Genomic DNA, 27234 nt, shown 5'->3' on the forward strand with positions numbered 1-27234 from the left:
AATCAACCAATTGTTTAATATATTTTTTTATTTTGTTATAAGGAGCAATTTTTAGTTCATTTGGTAACATATTAAAAATTTTTGGCACTGTATATAAAAGGCTTCTTTGACATTTTGTAAGTCTTGCATTTGGGACTACTGCCATGTTTACTGTTAACACTTTTGCATCTTTAAATAATAAAGAGTACATCTTATTTTTTATTAGGAATGATCTTTAGTAAGTATTTTTGAGTAATAATCAATGGCTCTAATACATATTGACAAGGAGCCCCCCATGCCAGGATGCAATAAATAAGTATAGACTCAACAGTAGCAGAATACACCATTTTTAGAGTTTTTAACTTGCGCAAACTTGTAAATTAATTTCCTGATTTTGTTTGATATATACTGTGTCTGCCATTTTAGGTTAGAGTGCAGTATCACTCGACAATATTCAAACAATAGCAAATAGCAATTGATATAAACAAAACCCAACAAGTCCACAAGCTTAAATTAGGCTGTATTTTGTAAAAAGTCAAAATGAATAAGTCACAATTTACGATCATATTGACTATACGATAAGATTATTTTGTGATGGTTGTGGTGGCCAAAATAAGAACTCGCGTATAGTTCATACTTTATTATTTTGGTTACATACTGAAGCTGCAAGGACATAAATGGACAGTTTGTAGTAGTTGAAAGAAAACTCAGAAAGAAATCTGTTTTTAAAGTTAAAGAACATTACCATGCTATTGGGTGTATATCGAAAAGTAGACTTTGTTAAGGTGTTAAAAAAAGGCTGGAAACTTTACAACGTTAAAGAACTTTGTAGAGGAAAACCCTCTACAAATTTTCAGTTGTCTGAAATGTCTTTATACAAAAAAAATTAATCCAAATAAATTTAATCTTAGTACTTCGTACCCATTTTGGACTCGAATTGTTACAAGAATTTACTGGAAAATACCAATTGTACTAATAACAATTGTGAAGGGCTAAAATCTGCTGCTGACTGCCTTGACGATGAATAAGCAATACCTATTTAGTCTTGCGATGCCCTGATGTTTTCTAAAACTTAATTTTGTACCTTTCAGTATATTTGTTTTACTTTCTTTGCATACAAATAGTGAATTTCTCCCAAAACTTAACAAGTCCTTAGACCTGTTGCTGCAAAACTAAATTCTTCATTCTCATATTTCTTATGGACCACCTAGATTTCTTAATTTTACTTCTTTGTCATAACATATTATGTTTGGGGGACTTGCACTCATTTTATAGTCAAGTTATTGCAGAACCAACTAGAGTCGGGATATCTATTACTTATACGATTATCGATTTGATTTTAATTAAAGAAGTAGCTCCAACATTAACTATATGAGACCAATTGTGTCCAATTTTTTAAGGTTAAACCTTTTGCTGTAATTTACAGAGATTTTCGGAGTTTTAATAAGGATGCATTCTACAAGGCGTTCCCAAGAGGTCTTCACAAAATCTCGTCACAAGAAATTGCTCTTATTCCGAGCTACAGGGCAGTAAAGTTAAAAAGTAAAATTAATATTTTGGTTGTTTTACTTAAACACGAAATAAACAATACGGATTTTATAAAAATTGTAACGAATACAAAGATTCACATGCCAAATAAAATTAAAATTAACATTCTGCATTAACTTGAAAATTATTTGTTGCATTTTGACTGCGTGCCCATAGCTCCTCTTCATTATTCACCGTTGCATACCACAGACTTAATTTGTCCCCACAAAGAAAGTCCAGAGGAATGAAATCTGGAGAACATGGAGGCAATTTACGGAGAGCTCATTACCTCTATGTATCCACTTATTTGGGGAGCGACCATTCAAATAATTTCTGACATTTGATAAAAAATGTGGTGAATGTTGTTGATAAGTCTCTCCCGTTAATCTTGAAGGAAGAATTGCAGGACCAGTTGTACCAGCTCTTACTTCATATGGATTTTCTTCAGCCTATAAGTGTTCATTGTGAATATCATGTAACCCTCTCCTTGTGAAGTTATTTCTAAAGTTCAAGTAAAGGCGCTCTGCAGGATCTTGGGGTAAGAGAGCTTGAACTGGCTTCTTATGATATGATACTGTCCTCTGATCACTTCATTAACGACATTTCTGGATACTATAATTTCCATATCTATTTGCCTAATGCTTAGTCCCGGATCCTGTTCTTGCCCTCCATAATCGGCGGTACCACCAGCTAGTGTTGTAAAATGCTCGAGAATTTATTTTTCGAGAACGTTCCTCGAGCATGAACGAGAATTTTCAGCACATACGAGCATAAATGAAAAAAATGCAAAGGAAACATATTAGGAAAATATCTGAAATTAAAAATGTTTGTGTTTTTTTATGTTCAATTTATTAAGTTAAACTTTCAAACAACCTATTTAGGAACTCTCCTCCGAACTATCCTTTCCCTCATCGCGCTCGCTTGATTTTAAATCACCCAGAATTTCCGTTAAATCAAATTCAGACTCGTCAGACTCAGAAGAATCATCGTTAATGGTATTAATTTCAGCCCCAGATTTGGTAGTGAGTTTTATCTTTTTTGATTTCGGTTCCATTAAATTGGTAGAGGTGTTTGGCTGGCCGGTATTTGAGCTTATACTTTGACTCTTTAACGCTATGGGAACATTTTTGGGGAACGTTTGGATTCATGCTCATTCGTGCTCTTGAGAATAAACGTCACGAAAAAAGTCTTGAACTTTCTTCGAGAATAAACGGGAACGTTCCATTGCTCACAACACTACCACCAGCCTATCGAACACGTCTTTCTAATGCAGAAAATGTTGGATGGGTTGGAAGACGACGATTTGAAAACACAATTTTGGTACAACCTTATAAATTCACGCCAACTGCCTTGACAATAACCAAAGTCAATGTCTAGTCAGGATATAACTAATGCCTTTGCTCAGTATTTCAATTCTGTCTTTCAAATTTCACTCTCAAATTTACACAAATCACATGGTAATTATGCTTTTTCTATTATCACTAATAACTAGGCTAAATCTAGCATCATAACTCAAACTTAAGAAATCAACTGGGAGTGATGTTGTTCCCCTGATCAATTGAGCAATCCAATCTTTAAGTAAGGTAATAAAAACCCATTGGAAAACTATAGACCAATAAGTATGCTTAAATCAATTGCTAAAGTATACTTTATACTTCAATTACTAAATAATTCAGTTACCAATCTGTGCATTCTGATAAAAGCTTTATAAACAGCGAAAGCTTTTGATAAGGTGAATTATGGGATTCTTATTAATAAACTAGGCCATTTTAACTTCTCTCTAAATGCTTATTGCTGGAATCCTTTTCTGACTGAAGTTGGGAGTAGAACGTCAAAAAGATTTGTCTCAACATCTAGTGTTCCATAGGCTGTTAATGTAGGGCCTCTGTTGTTTGCCATATTTAATAATAATAATAATAACATTTATTAATTCCCAATACAATTAACAATTCAATATTAACATTGCTGTAAAAGAAATAATAATAATATAATTGTGCGGGATTAAATGGCCCAATTTTCAGCATCCTAACAATTACGTAGGGGCTGTTGAAGCCACGAAGTAAACTGTTTATTTATTTTTTTATAATTATATATATTTACAAAAGAGGGAGAAGAGAACAGTAAGAGATCGAAAGAAAAAAAGAGATGACACTATAAATGCAGCATTACGTCACATATTGTATAATTAAATAGGTTACATATTAAACAAACAGTTTTTGCCAAATTGAATTTCTAAATGAGCGGACTGAAAATGTTAAATCACTCATTTTTATACTTATTTATCAGCTTCGCAGCATTATAGGAAAAAGATGATTTAAAAATTTCCTTATGATCTTTGTCTTAGGTTTACATGATGTGCTGAAGTTCTTAGTTAAATTTTATTAAAGAGGTAGTAAGGGGGGCGATTTTTTGAAATTTTATTATAAAAAAAGAAACCTAATGTAGCTCTCTACGTCATTTTACATCTTTAAGCTTATAAGTAATGCTGTTGCGTCTTCATATACCAAAAATAAATCTTAGACAGGAGTTTTGAACACCTTGAATTCGACGTTTTGTTTCATTATGAATTTGTCAACGATTTGTCTAGCTGCATTAAATATTTTCCTTCTTGCAGACCATGCAAGCCCTGAAGACTGTCATCTTCTTCAGTCAGACTAAAATGCCGTTGCTTTGTGATGATTATTCTGTCAATAATCAAATGCTTGAATATGATCTTGGGGTTCAACTGCAGTCAAACTTGTCAGATATATGTTTGAAGAATGAAATGCGGTAAAGTGGACTTGTAATCCCTTTATAAGCATATAAACCCTCAAGGGTTGTAAGATTCAGAGGAAAAAACCAATGACCGATAATTAATGATCAAATAAAACCACGACGAATAAAGTTGAGACAGCACAATGGCCTTTGTCGTTTGGGTTGGCTAAGATAAGCGCTAATATATCGGTTTCACCAAAACTAATTGCCCAAACGCCTTTTATCATTATTTCGTTGAAAAAAATCACAATAACGAAGAAAATTGCCGTAGCTATAGTTAAAGCGAGTGAAAGTCCGAAATAATACCCAATTGTGGGACGAAAAACATCGTTGCATGCTTCAATTTTGCAAATTATCGGTTCTTTCGGTAAAATAGTTGACATCTTTGGCCGTCGGGAAATTAGAAATTTTATAACCAATTACACGGCAAACGGACAAAACCCCGCATTAAGTCTTGCGACTTCCTTGTAATAAGAATATTGTTGCTTACCATATTATTTTGTTGTTATATCACCAACACACAACCTAGAACTGAATGGCAAGGGTTGTTTTTACCCTCATAGACATTCAAGTTTGTTTGTTGTACATTTTTACTACCTGGAATTAAATTCAGGTAAAGTCATTAATAAATTGTTTATTTAGTGAGGCTTAATATTATGATCATAAAATGTATATTGCTCACTCACGGAAGCCCTGTTATGTTATAGGGCGCGTGCGCACTGAACGTTTTATCCAATTTTGCGGATATTAATCTGTAATTTTATTATAGCCGATGTTAAAATAAAAATCCCATTAATGTACTGTTATCTATAAACACTGACCGTGAAGGAAGTGAGCCATCAAACCCATAATACGTCTGATTACATTATTTACCAATAAATGGCCGGCAGTAAAAACATACTTAAGATGTTTTTATTTATTTTTGATTGCTGTTTTATCATTTTGGGTGAATACTAAACAGAAAGCCTATACGAAAATTGCAACACGTATCCTCCAATTACCGCAAAGGCTTAATTAATGTCGGAGGCGGAACGTAGGACTGACACCAAGAAAAAGATGTATGATTTAATCGTTTACGATCGCTTCTTGGCAATAATTATGGTATCAAACAATGGCATGTAGGTAATACAGGTAATACTTCTCTTGTGAGTAACTCTTAATTGCTCAAGATGGATTAGGCTTCATTTTACACCTCCGTCTAAATAGTTACATAATGAGAAGAAATTTGATTGTTCATAATAATTATTTTGTGTTAATCTAAATTATATCTCGGAAGGCTAAAAATCTAAAATAATTAATTGCAGCACTTTCAGTCGTACATAATCCACAAATCAATTTCTTAAGGTCTTATCTGAACATAATCTCGGTTTCGATTTTGATTTATACCAAATTCTTTTGATACGATAAACAATGAATTAAAATCATTAACCAACATAGATTAGATATTAAATTACAGATTGGGAGAGAACAAGAGAATAATTCAAATCTTGTTGTTTTAAAGCGAAATGGTGAGAAAGTACATGCTATAATTGACTGCTTAAGTGAAAGCTTTAAAGGACACTTAATTTGCCTATGATATATCATGTGCTGTATTAAACGCACCGTGGCATTAATTGCCAATTACGCAAAAAGAGATTTGTTTCGGATTTTAATTGTTACTAAACCCATGAAGCTACTTAATGCTTTCCCCTCCATTTGTTACCGATAACCCTCGACCGAAACTAAGAACTTAACCTATTTTAACAAAAATAAAAACTAATTTATAGTCTGTATAATTTACTGGTAATTAACTAAAGCGGTCATAGAAGCATAATTTTTTTTTCTTTTATTAAGAGTCCTTTATCTTGTGTTGAGTTTTATGTTAACCCAAATGCCTAATGGCTAATTACGTGTCAAGTTCTTTTTCAGTAGCCTTTCTCCAATTAAATACGGCCTCAGTCATTCATAATTACCGATACTGATACAAGCTCCGCTAATTATTCTATCCTTCCGCGAGTGTATTAACATTGACATCGCCTTTACGGTAAAGCAAACAAATAACCATCCTTGTAAAGAAAACAGTACCATCCATAAATAAGCTTCATCAGTGATGGTCATATATCTCCGCTCACGCTTCAGAGATAGTACTGCCTTCGCAGTTGCGTCCAATAGCAGATTTAAGATCGAGTAAATCATATTTTAATGATTAGGTGGCCCCGAGCGGTACTACAAATCTGAACTGCCTACATTCAAGTTTTATTAAACTACCATTCAAAAAGCCCGCCATTAGGTTTAATATCACGCCTGCGCCCACGAGTGATTGCGTGGCATAAACTACGTTTAAAACGCGCGGATCTATAGGTTCATGGATCAAATGATGACACTATTTTTATTTAGTACAGCCCTGTTTACAAAGATTGATTATAAGGGTTAAATTAGTCCAGGTTTATCTCTACACAGATAAAAAGGATCTCTTAACATAAAGTAAAACGAGTTTAAACCAAGGCCGCCATGTCTTTGGATATAGCCAAATGAATATTACCTTAGGAAAAACTTACCACATCCTTAGCTTTAGTCTACTACTATTTTGAACTGTTAAGTAAATATGTCCTAATTGTAAGAACAGCAAATTATTTAGTTATTTGGTCTAAGAGAAGAAAAAAAAATAATTTTCTCTCCCCAAGGTCATTATGTTTTTGGTACAAGAGTCCTAATCTTAACTTCAAAACGTGTGATCTTCTCATATGTACATAAATGTACTTGTCTGAAAGACATTACTTTGACGGAAATAAATGAATGGCTTAAAATCCAAAAGTTCTTACGTCAAATATTAAATATCTTGTATTAAGAAATTATTTACTTGACCCAAAAATTATTATTTCGGTTTCGGAAGATAACTTTTCGAAATTTCGTAATATAACTCACAAAAAAATATAAAATTAAGTTAAGCCTGTCAGAAAACAGTATAATATTATATTATAAAGGTACTTAGACAGCTTCACACAATTTTACATTTTTTTGTGGATTACGACTGTTCACAACCAAATACGTATATATAGGAGGAATGGAGTTTATCAGTCATTTTTGGTACTTCAAAATAGGTCCTAGGTGTTAACACTGAAAAAAATTTGGAGAATTTAGTATCCGCGTTGTAAACGTAGCTACAGCTCCACCAAATCAGATTTCCATATGTTGATTTGATTTTTAATTGTGTATTAATTGCTTATATGAAAAGTTCTATTGTGGTCACCAATATCAATTAACTGTTGTCTTAGCTAAGCTGCGCATGCATATCCGCTGCACAAAATTGGCCTATTGTCTAACAATAATTAAGTATTGTATTCCTTTGGCTTTCACCGCAAAGGTAATGGTTCGGTTCAGCGTATAATGATGTAAACGGATCATTCCGCCTTTTGTGGAATTTTAGCTGAGCATAAATAGCTGAACGTCCGCGTGATTTCCGGATGTCATTCATTCGATCAGCTGTTACAGTTGTTGCTCTTTTTTTATGGTAAAAATAAAACGGAATAAACACACCCTGAAAAACAGCCCATCAAATTTATTGAGAAATATAAAGAAGAGTTATCTTATTAATGTTTAATTTGAACATCACCAAGGAGTTTTACCTTATTATACCTGCTGCTAACCATATTGTAAGAATATATTTATTGCAAATGAGGACCCAATTATTTAACCCATCAACAACCTACATGTGCATAACTTTTAAGGTTAAGTCCATTCTGCAGTATGGTTAACAGTTATTTACAATTAACTTCTTAACAATTACGTACGGTATTTTAAAAATTATGCTGGTTCAGAAGTCACCCATTGGAAACAAATATGTATTTAATCAGTGACTAATTAGCATCGATTTTTACACAATTACATTATTTAATTCGTATATATTAACTTACATGCAACGTTTAGTAATGCATAAAGGCCTTACTGTTTCTTTGCATTATTGTATGTAATTTTTTTTTAAATTTAACTCTAGTCAAATAGAAATCTTCAGGTAACCCAATTGGATTAAATGTTGCCTTGGTCACAGCCTTATATAATCCGAATTAAAACAAAACTTGTGAAAATATAATTAACGAATATCTTCTGGTAAAGCGTGAAACTGTGTTGCATTACGTAACTTGGACGAATATAACAATTATTCTGATGAACTTAATTACTGTAGTTGAATTAATTATGATTTATTTGAGTCATAAACATCTTTTAAAGTATTGCCAAATTAAGGCAAGTAAATTACATTAACTGTTTAAGATTTGATCCCTAGCACCTCCAATGATTGCTCTCTGTTTTATAAGAAATCAAGGGGTTAAAAACCGAACTACAAAAATTATTGAGGTTTATCTTTCCCCCAAGAATTCCCAATAGTTGCCGTTAGTTTAGTGATAAAAAATGGGACCGTCTAAGGCACAGATTTTCCCACAGCAGCAATAGAAGTCAAAAAAAAGGTAATTTTTTAGGGAAACAATGAAAACGGTAGGTGTAAGGTACAATCACAATATCGCAGTGAATAAAAGTGGCAACAATAGCCCGCATTGTTTGTGCTTAACCATTCAACCATCGGATTTAGAAACCGATATATTTTTCAGTTTATCGGGGCTTCCGGCTCTATACGGGAATATATGTTAAATTTAAATTAAAAAAAAAAAAAACATTTTAGATATTTAGTAGGAATGTTCAATACTTCAGAGAAAAAAATTACAATAGTACTCACATCTGCTACTTAAAGGACTGATAAGGACAAACATTTAAAGTCTAAAGTACATAAAATTACTTATAGTACTACTTAGTTACCTGGGAATTTCCTATGAGGTAAATCTTGTGGTAGGAGGTGAACATGTAAAACCAGGATAGGCCATATGGTAATGGTATGCATGCAATGGAAGTTCTGAGCATTCTGATTGATGTAGCATTACACTTTGAAGACCATATAAGTAGAAAGCTTTGATAAGGGAGTAATAGGAATATCTATTTCTCATTATTTGAGTTACGCCTTAGGTATAGAATACCATTCCATGGTGTTACCAATAAGGGACTTTTGAATATGGTTTTTATGATCCAAAAGAAAGCTGTTCATTTTATAATTGAAAAAAATCACAGAGAGTCTTGGCGATCACACTCTATTGGCCTAAAAATTTTATCTCTTATATCCTTATTCATATTAGAAGCTCTTATTTAAAAAAAAAATATTACCACTTCCAAGATGCACTTGTCAAAAGGTCACTTGTATAGGAAAGCAGCAAAGTGCTCAACCATTCAAAGTCATCTAAACCTGTCACCCTAAATTCTAGCAATAATGAAATTATTGAAAATTTGGATGAGATAGCCAACATATTTCTGAAGAAATTTAATGCTTCATCTCTTACTCCTTCATTTTCTGGTCAATTGCCTAAAGGAAGTCACATCCCCACTATTTTCCTCTTTCCCACGGATTCAAAGGAAGTTCAGCATGTTCTATCGGCCTTGCCAAATAAATACTCTGCTGGTCTTGATGAAATACCAATAAACATACTCAAAAAAGCTAGTCACCATATAAATGTGCCTCTAGCTCACATAATAAATGCACATGGGAATCTTTCCATCTAAACTAAAAAAGGGGAAAGTTCTTCCAATTTTTAAAAATAAGGGTGATGAGCAGGATGTAGAAAACTATTGACCAATATCTCTCATTTCTTCAATATCAAAAATCTTTGAGCGAGTCATTTATACTCGTATTATGAACTTTTTAAAAAGGCAACCTATTCTTTCAGATAGCCAGTCTGGTTTTAGGCCCAATCATTCAACCCAGTTGGCAGTTTTCAAGCTTATATCCTTTGTGATTGAAAATGTTGACAAAAAGGAAAAAGTTGCCGGACTCTTCTTTGATTTATGGAAAGCATTCGACACAATCAACCATGGTCTACTGCTGTCAATCCTTGAAAATTGCGGACTGAGGGGAAACTGTGCCAGACTCATAGCCTTTTATTTAGATCAGAGGGAACAAACAGTTTGCCTCGGCTCTGGTAATGGTACATATGCTTACTCAGTGTCATTCTTGGTGGTACAGGATTCAATTCTAGGCCCAGTACTATTCATATTATATGTAAATGGTCTCAGTGAGTGTTTTCCAGGGTGGTTTATCAACCAATATGCTGATGACACTTCCATAATCTTGTCAGAACATCTGATTGAAGAACTATCTGTCAGAGCTTCTCAGGTGGTAGAGAGGATGCAGGAGTGGTGTGACAATCATGCTCTGAAGCTAAATGCTGATAAAACCGGGCTACTGACATTCTTCAAAACTTTACCTCAAAATTCCCTACTAGTGAAGTTTAAAAAAAAATCTCTTCGAGAGGTCTCTTCCTTAAAATTCCTTGGTATACAAATTGACTCCTGTCTCACATGGGTCCCACACATACACACTCTTGGCAAAAAACTAAATAGTTTCTGCGCGTTAATAAGGCGTCTACGAGAAGAGCTTTCCCTAAATTGTCTGAAGCAACTTTACTATGCATCGGTCCAATATCTAATCACTTATAGTGTGATGTTTTGGGGATCTTCAACTGACGCCGTGTCAGTCTTTATAGCACAAAAACGGATCATAAGATGCATGCTCAGACTCACACCACAAACGTCTTGTAGGACTTATTTTACTAAGCTTGGTCTACTCACTGTTCCAGCTCTGTATTTTGGCAAAGAAACACCTGCATCTTTTTCAAACTAATGAAGATCATTGTGTTGAGGGTAGGTCTATTGTGACAAGGGGGAGAGCTGAACTGAGTGTTCCAACTCATCACTCTGCCTTTTTTCAAAGATCTCTATCTATAATAGATTACCTCTCGCCCTAAGGCAAGAGAAAAATATCATGAAGTTTAGGAAAGACACTGCAACATATCTGTTGGGCAAGTGTATCTATAGTTTCGATTTACAGTTTTAAATGTGTATTATGATTAATATTAAGGGTTTGTTTACTAATTTATTTATCTTCATAATGTATCATACTTGAGATACAAGTGGTAAGGTAATGCACCCATTATTATGTCCAACATTATCTTTTTGTTCTTACTATTTTTATTAGCAGTATGTACTGTGTAGATGTTATCAAATTTTAATTTTGTTTGTTTTGTGACGTTGCTATTGTCTATTTTAATTAGATCTTGAAAGCAATAAAGAAATTATTAACAAAACTGAAAAAAACTTAATTCCTTAAAGACCTGTCAACATTTTACTATTAGGTAGGGCTTATTATAGTATGGAAGAATTCCACCAAGATACATTTTAAAATTTGACTCTATTTTGCTTTTATTGTGATATTGGTCTGTTAATATAAGATTCTGTCTGACATCAATATTGTATTTTTTTTGTAATTTTTAATACTATTTAATTTTTGTGGTTTTGTAGTTTCTGTTATATCAGCCTTGCTTATGTCAGCAACAAAATTTTTTATTCTTCGACTAATGAAGCACTTTTGAATTGAAAATTGAAATTATAAGGGGTAGCTGCCATTTATGTGATGGCCCTATTATTAGAGATACGTTAAGCAGGTACAGATTTTCCATATAGGATTTCCTGGTATCTTTTAAGGTTTGGTAACTTTGGTATAGTTAATATAAATAACTCTATTCATAATAATAAAAAATAATAATAAAAAATAGACAGGGAGCTAAAAAATAATTTTTCTTCGGAAAATGTGGTATTTTTTTCAAGAACATCCTATCAGCTTGTGCATAAGTCAAAAACGACGAAAGTTAGAGAGTTGAAAATTTGTACAGATATTCTTCAAATAAAATGATTGGACACCTCTATCAACGTTTTTCGAAAAAATAGACAGGGAGGTAAAAAATAATTTTTCTTCGGAAAATGTGGTATTTTTTCAAGAACATCCTATCAGCCTGTGCATAAGTCAAAAACTATGAAAGTTAGAGAGTTGAAAATTTGTACAAATATTCTTCAAATAAAATGATTGGACACCTCTATCAACGTTTTTCGAAAAAATAGACAGGGAGCTAAAAAATAATTTTTCTTCGGAAAATGTGGTATTTTTTTCAAGAACATCCTATCAGCCTGTGCATAAGTCAAAAACGACGAAAGTTAGAGAGTTGAAAATTTGTACAAATATTCTTCAAATAAAATGATTGGACACCTCTATCAACATATATAACTCTAATACATAAATAATTAATACATACATAAATAACTCTAAACACTACTATTCATGATGTTAAATATAATCCTTCGGTCAGAATAGACCTTCATGACTTAGTCCTTATTGAACTTAATGCTAGCATTCCCTTTTCAGGTAATGTTCAAACTGTGAAATTACCTCTAAACAGAATGACACTAATTAAGGTGTGTTTTTTTTGAATGGGGAGGCACCAACATCAATAATATTTGTGAACATTTACAAAATGTCATCAATCTCCTTATTTGATGATGACTACTGCTCGGATGCATGGACAATCCTTGATACATTGATTATGAAATGCGGTTATTAATTCAAAGTAGTACCAAAGTTTACAGAATAGAATACTATACATAATAGTATTCTATTCTGTAAACTTTGGTAGTACTGTGAAAAAGATTATGAGGTCCCTCTGATTGTGGTGTGATAATGCCTTATGTGGACTATTCTCATATTTCTGGTATTTAAGCATTGTTTTCATGGAAAAATCAAGTTATGATTTCAGTAGGATCTATAACTTTTGGTATTACTATAAGGATTAAGCTAATAATTCCTGGTGAGACTGGTAATAGGATAGGAAAAAAACTAACTAAAGAAAATACTTAAAACATGCTTGACCAAAAAATTGATTTATCACTTTCAGATGTAAGAACTAATTTGTAACTCCGTTGGTTTCATTGTTTTTAATATTCAGATTCGGCCGTGCGTAAAGGAATGGTGTAAGTTTCACTTTTATTTTTCTTAATACAAGCAGGCTTTAGGTACTAAGTAAAAACTGAAAGTTAAGACAATTTTGTAACAGGCGGGTCATAAAAATGTTTTGTTTCTATTTACATTAACCATAATTATTTCTTAAGTTACCGCAACGTTTAATAGCCGCAGTTACAAAGAAATGTTCCAATTCATAACATCAAAAAATGTTACATTAAGAGCTTTAAGCTTAATGGAAATCTACTTTCCCTGAGTCATACAATATAGGATCTATTACCAATTTTAAACATTATCTTTGGCGGTGTTTAACGCAACAGCAGTGATATATGCCGCTTCCTGAGAAACTAATGCGTCTTACTATTAATTTACCATTACAACATGCGTTTACTCGCAATCTAATTTAAAGTGTAGAAAGTTGGGGTTTGTAATATTTCCTTCAATTAATATTGTAAATCCCAACAATCCGAATGTATACTTTAAAGGTTTCTGAAAAGCAATTCAATCGATAATTAGCTTCTATTAGTAATGAATTAAATGTAATGATACATTTTGTCAGTGAGAGTTTCACATATGAATTACTTTTATTATAAAATAGGTAGGTACTATTGATTTACATCCAAAAGTACTACTTATTTGTTTATGTAATATGCAATCATATATTGATCTTATTACTATTGATTTCCTTATTGCTTTAGCTTACAAAATGTACCTTTTAAGTACCATCATGATCATATAAACTTTAATACTACTATAAGCCGCACATGCGCATTTCAATGGTCTTGTGATTTTGGCTTAACTATTTATTAAAAACTGAACTTTGACACTGAATGTCAAAGTTGACAAAAATGTTTTTTTTTTTTTGTTAAACTTATACTAAGCTTTTTTATATTTTTACATTTTACATAATGTTTTTTACTGTTATTATACTAGGGCTGGTAGCCTATGCAATTAACCGTAAGTATTGTAAAATTACAATTTATTTTTATCAACTGACATATTGTTTGCTAGGATGGAATAAGGGCCGAACAACAGAGGAACCAGAACCCCAACCCTACGACGACTTTTGGGAGGACTATTCAGACAACGGTATTTAACTTTGAATCCTTTTGACAAATTCTTTGTGTTAATCATAAATAAAAATATTATTTATAAGGGTTGTTTTATTTGGTACAAGTGAGTAAGGCTTCCGAGAGATGTGACAAACAAATTGTCAAAAGTTCAGCGGGACAGTTAAACTATGTGGAATAAACATAGAGAATTTTGCCTAATAGCAAAAATAGAACAGATCTTACTAGTTGAGACTTATGGGTTCTTTCTTTCAAAAATTCCATTGAAACAACAGAGATTAATTTATTGATTTCTAACTTATCCACTAATTTATCTTTGTAGAAATGGCACAGAGGTACATGCAATTTACACAGACTTCAGTAACATATATTTGATAAAGTCAGTCATGTAATACTACTGAATGAACTTGCCCAATATAACATATGTGTACCTTTGCTTTCTTGCTTTATTTATCAAACAGAAACCAGTAGGTCAAGTTGAAGGGGTTTTTTACTCTAAAGCCTTTAGTGTAACTTCTCAGGAATCACATCTGTGACCTGACATTATTTTGTTTATTCATAAATGACCTAATCAATTCAATATCCTCCTTTATCCTGCTGTTGACATGAATCTTTATAATCAAATAAACTCTTTACAAAATTTAATTATATTGCAAACAGATTGGAACACTATTTTAATTAGTGTCTTAGAAATAACTTGTCTCTTAATATATCCAAATGCTACTTTATACAGTTTAGCAGAACAATTAAACCAATACCACATTAGGAATACCTACTGCTTGTTGAAATAAAAGATCTTGATGTTTAGTTATACTAAGCTTACATGATTCATAACAATATTGTGAGTAGAGCAAATAGAATGTTGGGACTCATTAAAAGAAGTAGTTAGGATTTTAAAAATATGCCTGCCGTTAAAGCATTGTACACATCTCTGGTCAGATCTATATAAGAGTTGTTAAACATTATTTGGTCTAGAGATGGTACAATACAAGGTTAATTAACTATGTTAGGTATAAAGGTATTTAATTTAATGTGGAGCAAACTATGTTATATCTGAATATACTTGAGCTTATAGTAAAAGAAGAGAATACTATGTCTGTTTTGCCTTTGATGTAAGTATAGTCAGATCGACTGTCAGACCTAGTATTTAATTTTTAGCCTGGTTTACAGAATATCAATGAATTTGAATAAATATTGTGAGCACTTTGATATATTTAACATTAGATCTAAGTATAAAATTTATTAATAACGGCACCCAGGCTTTCCATAAATTAATGGTGCTATTATAATAATTCTTCAGTAGGAGAAACAGTATTCAAAGTGAAAAAAAGAACCAGCAGCTTAAAGACCCTCCTGTACGATGAGAGTGATAATCAATTATAAGCGTTATATAATTTATTACATCAGTGAAATGACTGATGATCCTACAGCAAGATTATCATTTACACTATCATTTATTATTGCTCCAATCTTATATGCAAATGCACTTGCACTTTCTTGTGTTTTTCCTGAGTCAAGTACTCACTTCCTTCCTGTAGACTAGTTAATCTATTATCTGGTTGATGGGTTTGGTTTAATTATCAGTTACATATAATAGTTATCTCAGATAAATTGAGCAATGAATTTTCAATTAAAAAAAACATTGTTTAACGAATAAAAATAGTTAGAAAGTTTGGTTTGTCCATTGACCTATCCTTAATCAATTCCCCTTTGACCTTGATAAAGTCAATATTCACCCCATTTATTACCAATTCCGCAAAACATCTAATAATTCTCTAGCATTGTTTAATTCTGGTTCGATTTTGTAGCAGGGTCGTGACACGGGGCGAAAGACACCGCCTCGTTTTAAGCCCCATCAATCAAGGTTTCACGTAGCCTACGTTCTGCGATTAACATCGTGAAGTTGGTCGCGATTCGTGTGCCATCTCCGAAAATTTCGATCCAAGCCACCAGAATTATATTAGTTTCGAAGCTATCTCTTTGACAAATTGACTTTCGACATGCAAACCTATGTAGGTTTATTGCAAATAGCAATAGGATAGGAAGATTAGGAAAAACTTTTATGGCTTTAATTTGGATATTAGAGAATTCCAGGACCTTTAAGGGTTTATAGTGGATATATACATGTAATATATAGATTTACAAGAATTAGCATTACTTGTTACTTCTGTAATAAAAACATGATATAATCTGCATTACAGAAATAATAGAAACAGGGTGTATCAGTCCTTAAACATTCATCCGCTAAGTAGAGTTTTAAATGATTGAACAAAATTGATTTTTAAAATTATTAATCATCAACTTAAGGTTAACACCTCATTCATTTTTGCTAATACTGTGCATGGAAATTAATACTTCACAATTTAACAATGGTTGCTCTGCATAATCCAGTATCAGAAGTATCCACTAGTTTTAATTATGTTACTGTAGGAATAAGAAACACTAGTACTATACATCAGTTTAACCTTGCCCTTAAAAAGTATTTCTGAATTTTTATCATCTGTAATAGATACTGAAGATGATTGAGATTTCCTTATTTAAATGTTAATAAATGCTCAATTCTCTCATTTTCTAGAAAAATGTTGCCGATTAATTTTAACTATAAAGCAAATAATGCTGTGTTAACCAAAGTGGATAAGGCAATCGATCTGGGACTTACTTATGATGTGAAATTAGGTTTCGCCAAGCATTTAGCAAAAATAGCTTCTGATTGTGCCAAATAGTTGGGTTGAGTTGGCATTTTAAAAATATTAAAACTTTTTTTCTTCTCTTATATATGCTCAAAATTAGAATATGGATCTCTAATTTGGTACCCAATTTATACATTTAATCAATGATATTAAGTGCATTCAGTGCAAGTTTATGAAGTATCTCTGATTTAGAGAGGAAGGCATCTTTCCGACAAGAGGTTTCTTTCAAGGTGTTTGTTGATAGTCAATTATACTTAAATAAATTTAATATTATACCCTTAGCAAAAACAAGAGAAATTCTTTCCATAAAATTTTTATATAACATTATTAATAACAGGAATGACTGTCCCACCCTTTTGGCTGAATTGTTCATTATAGAAGGTATAGAGTAGATAGGTGCTGCAGGGTCTTTCTAGTAGGTATGTATATAGTCTGTTTAAGTACCTTTTATATACCTTAAGTTCAGTGAATTTTCATTTTTTTCTACTGTAAAAGATCACAATTTATTATAGTAGGTATTAAGTTAAAGAATGCATACAAGAATACTTAAGCACTCTCCCTCTGGACCATAGAGGGGTACTTCATTAATTAACATTGGGATTGATTATTACTCGTCTACACAGCAAATGTTTTAATTTACTGTGTAGCAATCCCCAAAAAGATAATTCATGCATCTATTCTGATATATCGACTTACCATATATTGAAATGAAGTTTGTGTTCCTTCTAAGTAACCTCTAGACATGATAAATTTCAGTCAAAATGCTGTGTATAAAATTTCACTTAAAGCCTAACAAACGAGGTCAATGTTAAAAGAATCTCTGTTAGTATGAGTATTCAATTTACCGAGAAAAGTTAGTGAGTTGGCTTTAAGGGACATTTTTATTAAACTACACATGAGAACCACACAAGAACTTCTTCACTAAATGGGTGGAACATTGTTGTATAGTTAATTGGGCTTAATTGAATTATTTTCAGTTTATTGTAACACTTTGTTGATACCGTTTATAAATTATATCAAGTTCCATGTTAGTTTAAATAGTCCGAAACAAAATAATACATAAAATAATCTTATCGCGTACAGTAAATACACGTTTGTACAATAGTAATTAATGGAAATGATAAAAATTAATATAATAATACAAATAAATTGGAAATGACTCATTTTCTGTTCAAGGCATTTCGACAGTTGGCAGTTTTGATGGTAAACATATGATGGGAATTATTGATCGTGCAACATTGCCAGGTCTTAAACAGGGCCCCTAAACATTGTAAAAAATCCCTGAATTTTATAAAAGTACTCAATAAAAGTTTCAGGGCTATGCTGGACAATCAATAACTTTTACCATATACTATTATATATAGTTTCTGAAGTATTGCAAAATAGACATTTACTTAAAACAACTGCTATTATTACTCACAACACAAACTGTTAGCCTACCTCTTATTTTAACATGCCTATAATCAAGAACATACAAAAAAAACAGTTAAATTATCGATGAATACCATTATATTTCTGTTCCAAAGGTGTTAACAATCCTGTTACATTTTTATAACTTTAGATTTACTAATATATTATGTCCTCAACCACATAACATTCCACATTTTGGGGCAATCGGCTGAAAAAAAAAGACATTCTATTTAATTTCATAAACGGGCAATGTTAAAAGGATTAAAAACATGTTAAAAGCTCCTTGAATTGTCATTTATAAAATATGTAAATCATTTACAATAAGGTTATTCAGATCTCTCGCTAGATCCCTCTATTAAATGCTAATAAAATCAAAATACTTTACTATTTAAGTGGAATTCGAGGAGGAATAAGAAGTAGCAGATGCACGACCAGAACTTTTCTTGCATCCAATCCATGTGACTTGCACCCCAACATTACAATACACTCTGGCCACTTCGGGATCTTCTACTAAAAAGGGCCTTACCGCTAAATCTGTCTGAGTTCCAGCTTCGGTCCATTGAGTCTTCTTTCCAGTTCTTAATCTCAACAAAAGGTCATCGCAAACCTGCCCTATACCATCATCATCTGCCAGGGACACTGCTTTAAGTGTTTCTTCGGAAAACTTGTTGGTGACCCATTGAAGTTTTGTTTTTCTTGGTAAGTTCAGTACCCTTAAGTTGTTCTCCTCTATATCATGGTAGGGGGTGTATTGTAGAAGATTGTAGAACTTACTGCTTTCAGTTGAGGTCTCCAAAGAAAGTACAGTGCAGAATTTCTTGTCTGAAGTTACAGACGCGCGTCCAGTTGAAGGGGGAAGTATAAAAGGGTAAACTTTAATAACCGTTTGTACCCCTATGTCACGGAGGGTTTCGTCGACTTTACTTTTAGGTGATGTGGATGCCGCGGACATTTTTATATTTTTGGTATAATGGTTTAATAACTAGAATTTAGACTGTTTTGTTGAGCAAAACAAGAGGGAAGAAATTCAAAATTTGTTTATGACAGATAATTGACATGCTGTCAATATTTGATAAGCAGGTTCGCTATAAGGTCCGCGGTTGCCGTAAGGATCTAATTTGAATAGCTTTAATTTCTAAGGGTTTATTCATCAACCACTGGCCATAATATTGTTAAAATTGTTTTTCAGTTGATTGAGATGGTTTGAATTCGAAATTGAGACTGTGCGTACCTTTTTGTCAATCCTGTTCAAATCTTCTTCCATAAGATAAATCCATAAATTTGGCGGCACTTTTAAATGTTAAAATGAAATTCACTATATTGCACACGATTTTAATGGGAAAAATGCATTTTTTCGGATATCATTAAGACCGCACACACGTAAAAATCAGGCTAATCGAATCCGAACCGCACAAAACTATGCGAAGACCATAGAAGTAGTCACAAATTAGAGAGATCCGCCTTCATCCGACCGAGGAAATAATCCGTTTGGAACACCGGAGTTTTATGCAAGAGAAATCATTCTTTTTTGAATTAAATTGCGTTACGTTATTTTATTTTTTTAAACGCTAAGGTTACGCAATGTTATCTGACTAAATTTATGTATATTATTCGTTTTTTTTATATATAGGGCTTAAGACATAAAACCGAGATTAGTTCAAGAGTTAAAAAATTTGTGTATCTCCTTAATTTTTTAAGTAAGTTCCATAGAACTGAATGTAATTAGCCTTATGAGATATGACAACACTGCATGTAATATATGCTGTGCCCTTATATGCTATGATTGTTCCAACGTTGCCATAATACTATTCCTACTGTAACTTATAGGATTGTAAGGACTCCTAACAGTTATATTTATTTCGGTTTAATTACTTCAAATATAATTTAAGTCAATAAGTCAAAGTGTAGCTCAAGAACTCCACAATTCAAATACATAAACTAGAAAATGAAGAAGAAGAAGAAGGAGTAAAGGACATAACCAAACAAAATATTGTTTTGACAGCTCTGTTTGATCATCTGATTTGTTGTTTGGGATTCATGACTTGGAATTCCTTTGGGTGCAAGATGGGGCCCTTTATATTTCTTAAATATATATTCTGAAACGGCGATTCCTAGTGATAACTCATCATGAGTCGCAGGAAAAAGCCTAAGGTAATCTTTTTTCATTGATTAATTGGCACTTTAGAGATCTGTATACACTATAAACTCCACCTCTTGCAACTCAATACTGCAAAATTTAATATAAATGTCCTATGACTCTATAATTAAGACTTATTTCCAGCAACAGGTTCTGGTTTAAAACTAAAATGTTTTTATACTATTTGAGAATTCTTATACAAGTTAATAACTATCCATGCTACTATTTTAGTTGGAATTAAAAGAAGACCGAGATGAAAAACCACCACTACTTGAGCCAGAAGTAGGAGAAAGCCCAGAAAGAAAAGAAAAATATTCTCCAATTGAAAAGAAACTAACCCCCAGTGCAAGCAGGTCGAGCCCTAAAAAAGACAAAAAGGATGACTTTAAAAAGGAGCGAGATGATGATAAAGGAGATAATGATTCAGAGCTGGATGATCCAGTCATTAAGGAGTTATTTTCCGGGCTGGAGGGAGCTGCTTTTCAAAGCAGAATGCCTTTCGATAAGCTGACCTCTATTGAGGCTGCTTGCTTTCCAGGTTTGTAATAAAATTCCTATTATGTTCAGTATACATTTCTGATGTCTTTTTAGATATTGCCAATGCTTCTCTCCAAACAGTTAAAGTCTACCTGAATATTAGAAATAGAATTTTAAAGATGTGGCTTGACAATCCAAAGCAGCAGCTTATTTTAGACCATGCCATTGAAAACATGGAGCCTCCTTACAACAGTGATTTGCCCCTATTAAAAAGAATACATTGCTTCCTTGAGAGAAATGGGGTTATCAACTATGGCATATTTAAAAGGTTATAATATAAATAATTATTGTCTTGATTAGGGCTTATTTTCTCTTTTTCTTATTAATTGGATGATTTATAAAGGGTATTTTATAGGTTGCAGCCAATTCCAAGTAAAAAATATGGCAAAGTTATTGTGATAGGTGCAGGAATTGCTGGGCTTGCAGCTGCCCAGCAGATGCAGCAATTCGGACTAGAAGTCATAGTTCTTGAGGCAAGGGATAGAGTGGGAGGGAGAATAGCTACATTTAGAAAAGGTAGAAACTGCTATAGTACTTGTTGTCTTTGGCAAAAGGTTAGAATGTCCCTATACATTTAATTATGATATTAATTTCTACCGGACCCCAAAACAGTCATATTTACCTAGTGACAGATCCTCAATTTTTATAATATATAGCAATTATAATACCTAGACCTTAAGATTATGACAAAGGTGCTTCATTGTTCTTGCACCCATTACAGTCTTTAGTACACTAGTGTAGACTACTCCATAAAATTTAAGATGTAACAGCCCTTGAGTACTTATTTCTAAAGTCAGTGTTGGGTCTTAGGTTTTGATTATAGTCATTCTTTACTTGTGTTATATTTCAAATATTTTTTATTGTTGACAGAGAAAATAAACTTCATTCGTTCAAAAGTTGTCTGAGAGTCTATAATTTGGTTGCATTGTACACTTCTTTAGTTGAGTTACATATACACAGTTTTACTTGTATTTACACTTAGTTTTTACAACATAGCCATCTATAATATAGTTCAAGTTCAATTTTGCTGACTGCTGTTAAAACTAAGACTGTATCATCAGCAAATACAAATTATTATACTGTAAGACCCAAATATTTTAGATTTTGAATATAAAGTACATGTTCTAAAGGCCCAAGCACTAAACCTGAAGCACTGCTTGATTTATTTATTTGTGCATATAAATAGTAAAACTTGTCTTATTACAAAAGGGTCTTGACTAGTTGAAATTTATCAAATATATCCTTCAGATTGTACATTTCATTAATTTTAGGGAACTACATTGCTGACTTAGGTGCCATGGTGGTCACAGGATTAGGAGGGAACCCTGTGACTACCCTTAGTAAACAAATTGATATGGAACTTCATAGGATTCGACAGAAGTGCCCTTTGTACCAGTCCAGTGGAGTAACAGTTGATAAAGATAAGGATGAAATGGTGGAGAGGGAATTCAATAGGTGAGTTATTATGTTATAAGTATATATGTTTTAATTTAATATATTTCTTTAGGTTATTGGAGGCTACATCATATTTTTCTCATCATCTAGATTTCAATTATGCAGGAAATAAACCTGTCAGCCTGGGTCAAGCCTTGGAGTGGGTGATTAAGCTACAAGAAAAACATATAAAGGAGAAACAGATTCTTCACTTGAAATCTGTTATAGAGCTTCAGGTAATTAATTGAAATTAATACAGTAGGACAACCGTTCTTATAAAAATGTAAAATAAGCATAATCTGAAACCTACTAAATGAATAGGAGTTATTAGGACTATTTTCTAACTTGGAGAATTTTACCATAGCTGTTTTTAACTGAGTATATACAAAATTACATTCTATATGTGAATCAGAACTATGAGAAACCTATTTCTAAAGCTAAATATAAACTCAATTTTATTGGTATTTTAACTTACTGATAAGTTTAATATAAAAATGGAAAACGGAGAAAAAATAACTGAACGACACTGAAAACAGTATATAACAATAAAAATTATTTATTAAAAAGGATTTTTAACCTCACTAATGGATTAAAAAAAAATTGATTAATTTGAGGTAGAACCCAAATAGTCTTTTTATATTTCTTTTTAAAAGATTCCTTTAATAGACTTAATCGCTTCAATCTACATTTATTACAACTCAGAAGAATGATCTTCTCTGTAAAATTCCTGCATGGGTTACTGAATGGATTCATTGATAGTCCTGTACTTCTTTCCGGTGTACGTTTCATGGTGCCTAGGCTTAATGCTAGACATCCCCTAACATTCTTTCTGCCAAGGCCTCATACTAACATCCTGTTGAAATCGCCACTATATACAATATGCGCTATACTTAATCGGATCTGTCACATGTGCGATATAAATTTCTCTCCGGTTCATGTGATTGTCGATATCTTGATGGATCGTTACTCTTGGGATTGAGACCCATGTGTTTAATTAAGTTAGTAGGTATATTGCACTTAATTTGATTTAATTTTGTTGAATATGTGATTATATTGTTAAACTTTTATAATTGGGTTTTTATATCATATTAATAGTTATTTGTTCTAATTCTTTGGATAACTTTTAAGAATGTGACTTTACTTTACTCTTTTTCTTTTCTTTTCATTCTTTTAGGTTTGTTTGTGTGTGTTTTTTTTTTAACTATATTTTTCATTGTTTTGCAACTGTTTCCTGTTATTGGGCAAGTTGCCTGTTGGAAATAAAGGCTTATTATTATTATTATTATTATTATTATTATAAATTTAAAAAGTCTAGTTTGATGTTTTGATATCTGCAGTTGAGTCTTGTGCCTTGTATTGAGATTATGCACTGATAAATACTTATCTGATAAATACTGAGGAATGCTAAAGGTTTATTCAAGAAGCAAGCAAAATGCAAATTTTGTCTGTTTCTTTAATTTTGTGACTTATGTGGTCCATGACTCTTGGACCAAAAATTAAAGGTGCATGAGAGTTCTGCATTTTTTGCAATTTAAATTTGGTCTTACAATCCAGCTTTTTGACATACTTTAGCACCTAAATTCAAATTCAAATTCAAATTCAAAAGACTTTTACCACTTAAACATTGTACATAGAAAATTACATTTTTTTATTACAAGAATTTACACAATGCTAAGAGTAATGCGGACTGAACTGCGATTATAAAACAACCGATAACACATACACGAGCTAGCGCGCATGTGCTGCTCAGACCGTTAAAACATACTAACCTAATTACAACTAAAAGAAGAACAAAGACTTTCCCAATTATAATTATTAAGAAAATAAGTCAATAAACCCTAAAAACATATAAAAGCTAAAAACAAAAAAAATATAGTGTAATAATTTACTATATCAATTACATTAATATAGGTACCATCTGTGCAATAGACAGAGAGGAGTAAGGGCGGCAAAAAACACGAGCCGAGGCTGGAAAACCAGGGCAACACGACGCAAAAATGAATAGATATTCCAAAATGAACCATTTAAAATTTTATTTTTATGCCTGCAAGATCAACAAGACCAGTGTTGATTTAAAAAATAAGAACTCAAAAATAATTTGGTTGCAATTAAATAAAAATAATTAAATTATATTTTTAATAAAAATTTGGTGGTGTGAATTTGTTAAAATGCCTATGTTAGTTGAGAATTAAGAAGAATTTCTTTATCATATGCAATAAATTTCTTTGGTGAACTATTTTTAATGTAATCCGGTAACTTGTTCCACATATGAATGCCTACATACTGGAATGATTTTTTAATCTTAAATTGCTGTCAACCATGATTCCTACACTAAATTGATTTACCATTGGCACTTTTTCATTCAGAATTTTAACGTTTACATTACATGTTAGATAATCCTTGGTGCTACCACAAAAGGGTACTACAGATTTATTTGAGTTTAATTTTATTCGAGTCCTTTTTTCTGTGAGTAGGTATAAATAGCATTTAGGCATTGACTCTCTTAATTTTCAAGCAATTTGTTTTTAAAAAAATATGTAATTATTAACTGTCATTAGCAAATTGATGTAACTTACCCCTTGAAATATGCACAGAAAATTGATCCTTGAGGAACTCCTCTTACAGTAGGCAGAATACTTGGATCAGTTTAAGCAGCTTAATCATGTTATCTTTAAAACCATGATAATGTAATTTAGCACACATATAGTCAACCAACATATACCTTAAACTATTTATTCCTTATCACTGTTGCTAGGGGTTAAATCAATACCACAATAAGTCCAGATTCCTTAATTTTTTTGATAATCTAATAACAATAATGTACCTTATTTTTTAGAAAAAAATTAAAACCAACCAGCATTCCCTAATGAGAATAAGAACACAAATGGAGGAGATCCATAAAAAACTGAGAGAAGTGAAAAACATCGAAAAGAGAAATTTGGATCAGGAATTTATTTACAAGAGTGGAATAAGGTAAAAGAATTATGCTAAAGCGTTGCTTTGCATTAGTAGAGTTCCATTTACGTTATGGTATAAGTTTTTGAGGGTTTTGTACTATATAGTATTCATGTAAGTCACTTTTGATTACAAATGAAATTCTAACACTACTTCCTTTTTCAGTCATTTTAATTTATAAAAAGTATGGCAATTGCTTAAGATATTCCTTCAACTAGCTTAAAGTAGCATGTCCTATTCACAAAATTGCCCAGGTGCATTGTCTAAAATAGTTAGTTACTTTTCAATCTTAAAGAACTTTAGAAAGAAAGTCAAGGGGTTGCTTGTTGCAAAAGCCTCTAATAGATTCTAAATTCTTATTGGATTGTCCTATCCGACACATCATTTTTAGTCTAGTCTAGATACTCGATGTGGGTTGGGTTTGGTTAGTTTACAACATAAAATGTTTAATTTTAAACACTAATCTGTTCATTTTAGGGACTTACATGCACTAGCCAAAGCCTGGGATCAAATCAAACTTCAAGAACGAAAATTGGAAAAACAGCTGGCACAACTGGAGTCCGGACCTCCCAGGTAAAATAAATAGAAGACATAATTAAATTTGATATAATTGCTGTTTTTAACTATAGTGACGAATATTTGTCTTCAAAAGACCGGCAAATATTGGATTGGCACTTTGCCAACCTGGAGTTCGCCAATGCTACGCCTTTGTCCAACCTTTCATTAAAGCACTGGGATCAGGACGACGATTTTGAGTTTACTGGGAATCACTTAACAGGTAAATAATAAAAATGGTGTTAAATGTCGTTTTTTTGCAATTTTTGAGTGATCATTTGATGAGGTTAAAATCATTATACGAGGAGAGCAGTTATTTATTACGTACGTCCAGGATTTTTGCTTGTAAGATTGACAGTTATGCTAAAACATGTTTCAAGGCTCTACTGCATTTTCTAATTATGACCATAATCATCTTGAAGTATTATTTTTCTTATGTTCTTAAACTCATTAAAAATGGAGAGGTTTATTTTATTGTGATCGTCAATGATTCGTGGGTCCGATATGATATTTCAAGTATAAAAAGGGGGTAAAAGTCCATTTTGCTAGGTCTTGATAGCATTGTATGGTCTACGCACATTTGAAATATAATTTTTCTTACACACTTAATCTTTCTACAAACGAGAAGTATCATTTCAAAGCGATCGTAAATGATTTCTGGGCGTAATATGAAAATACAAATCTAAAAAGGAGTTTATAGCTAATTTTTTAACTTCTGCAACATTTATTTTCCAGTTATACCTCGAATTATCATGAAACTTAATTATTTTGTGAATTTGATTAATGTACAAACAATTGACATCATCTTTAATGCGTTACATGGACCAACTACTTGACGATGGTTCTTATTTTTCACTGAATAACAATAACCAGATGTTTTTAGAGAAATATTTAGAAACTTCAGTTGTGCAATAATTAGTTTTTGATCTATGTGATAAATTAATAAATGATTAATAAACCAACGAATATTTCAGAGAGGAATATCTATTAAAAAAATGTTCTAATATTTCAAATTACTTTAACTTAAGACTAGCTGATGAACACTAACTTCATAAAAAATCACTGGCATTAGATCAAATTGTATAATATTGATATAATAGACAATAGATTTCCAGAAGTATTCCCCATTTGCAAAATTACATTTCTAAAAGATCCTAAGGATATAAGGCCACTAAATATACTACTAGTGCTGTCTAAATTTATTTGAAAAATACATTTTTTAGCAGATAAATGAATTTGTAGATAATTCCATAATCTCAGTGAGGCTTAAAAAAAACTACACCACAATAAGAGGAGTATATCAGAAGTTTTGAAGAAAATAAT

General features: G+C 32.1%; 3 protein-coding genes and 1 long non-coding RNA gene across 6 annotated transcripts in view; 2 read left to right on the top strand and 2 right to left on the bottom strand.

The window, feature by feature from the left end:
* LOC126748503 (uncharacterized) overlaps window positions 1–18040 on the bottom strand; it is a 53550-nt gene extending 35510 nt beyond the window's left edge. Inside the window, exon 1 of one of the 2 annotated variants that reach the window (XM_050457772.1) lies at window positions 17580–18040. In XM_050457772.1, coding sequence (XP_050313729.1) covers window positions 17580–17627 — 48 coding nt within the window. In that variant the 5' untranslated portion in view covers window positions 17628–18040. The remainder of the gene's footprint in view (window positions 1–17579) is intronic. The other variant, XM_050457777.1, reaches the window with a different exon arrangement.
* On the top strand, window positions 12896–14278 carry LOC126748505 (uncharacterized). Its single transcript, XR_007664717.1, has 2 exons — window positions 12896–14080; window positions 14135–14278. It is a non-coding gene; the product is annotated as an uncharacterized LOC126748505 (long non-coding RNA).
* Window positions 18041–18374: 334 nt separating the features above from the next.
* Window positions 18375–19348, bottom strand: LOC126748504 (uncharacterized). Of its 2 annotated transcripts, none has more exons than XM_050457778.1 (2): window positions 18679–19348; window positions 18375–18501 (listed from the first exon to the last, which is right to left on the bottom strand). In XM_050457778.1, exon 1 carries the CDS (start codon window positions 19243–19245, stop codon window positions 18682–18684), a length of 564 nt encoding a protein of 187 aa, XP_050313735.1. In that variant the 5' UTR covers window positions 19246–19348; the 3' UTR covers window positions 18375–18501; window positions 18679–18681. The 2 variants fall into 2 exon arrangements, with proteins under 2 accessions (XP_050313735.1, XP_050313736.1); XM_050457779.1 differs by having other exon boundaries at window positions 18820–19347.
* Window positions 19349–20291: 943 nt separating this feature from the next.
* The window catches only part of LOC126748190 (lysine-specific histone demethylase 1A), a 122398-nt gene continuing 115455 nt past the window's right edge, over window positions 20292–27234 (top strand). Inside the window, exons 1-9 of the mRNA XM_050457241.1 lie at window positions 20292–20444; window positions 20662–20968; window positions 21022–21235; window positions 21323–21483; window positions 22239–22422; window positions 22475–22637; window positions 25238–25374; window positions 25834–25929; window positions 25986–26134. Coding sequence (XP_050313198.1) covers window positions 20421–20444; window positions 20662–20968; window positions 21022–21235; window positions 21323–21483; window positions 22239–22422; window positions 22475–22637; window positions 25238–25374; window positions 25834–25929; window positions 25986–26134 — 1435 coding nt within the window. The 5' untranslated portion in view covers window positions 20292–20420. The remainder of the gene's footprint in view (window positions 20445–20661; window positions 20969–21021; window positions 21236–21322; window positions 21484–22238; window positions 22423–22474; window positions 22638–25237; window positions 25375–25833; window positions 25930–25985; window positions 26135–27234) is intronic.

The sequence above is a fragment of the Anthonomus grandis genome, chromosome 22 (assembly GCF_022605725.1).
Source record: "Anthonomus grandis grandis chromosome 22, icAntGran1.3, whole genome shotgun sequence".
In the NCBI taxonomy this organism is placed as follows: Eukaryota; Metazoa; Arthropoda; class Insecta; order Coleoptera; family Curculionidae; genus Anthonomus; species Anthonomus grandis.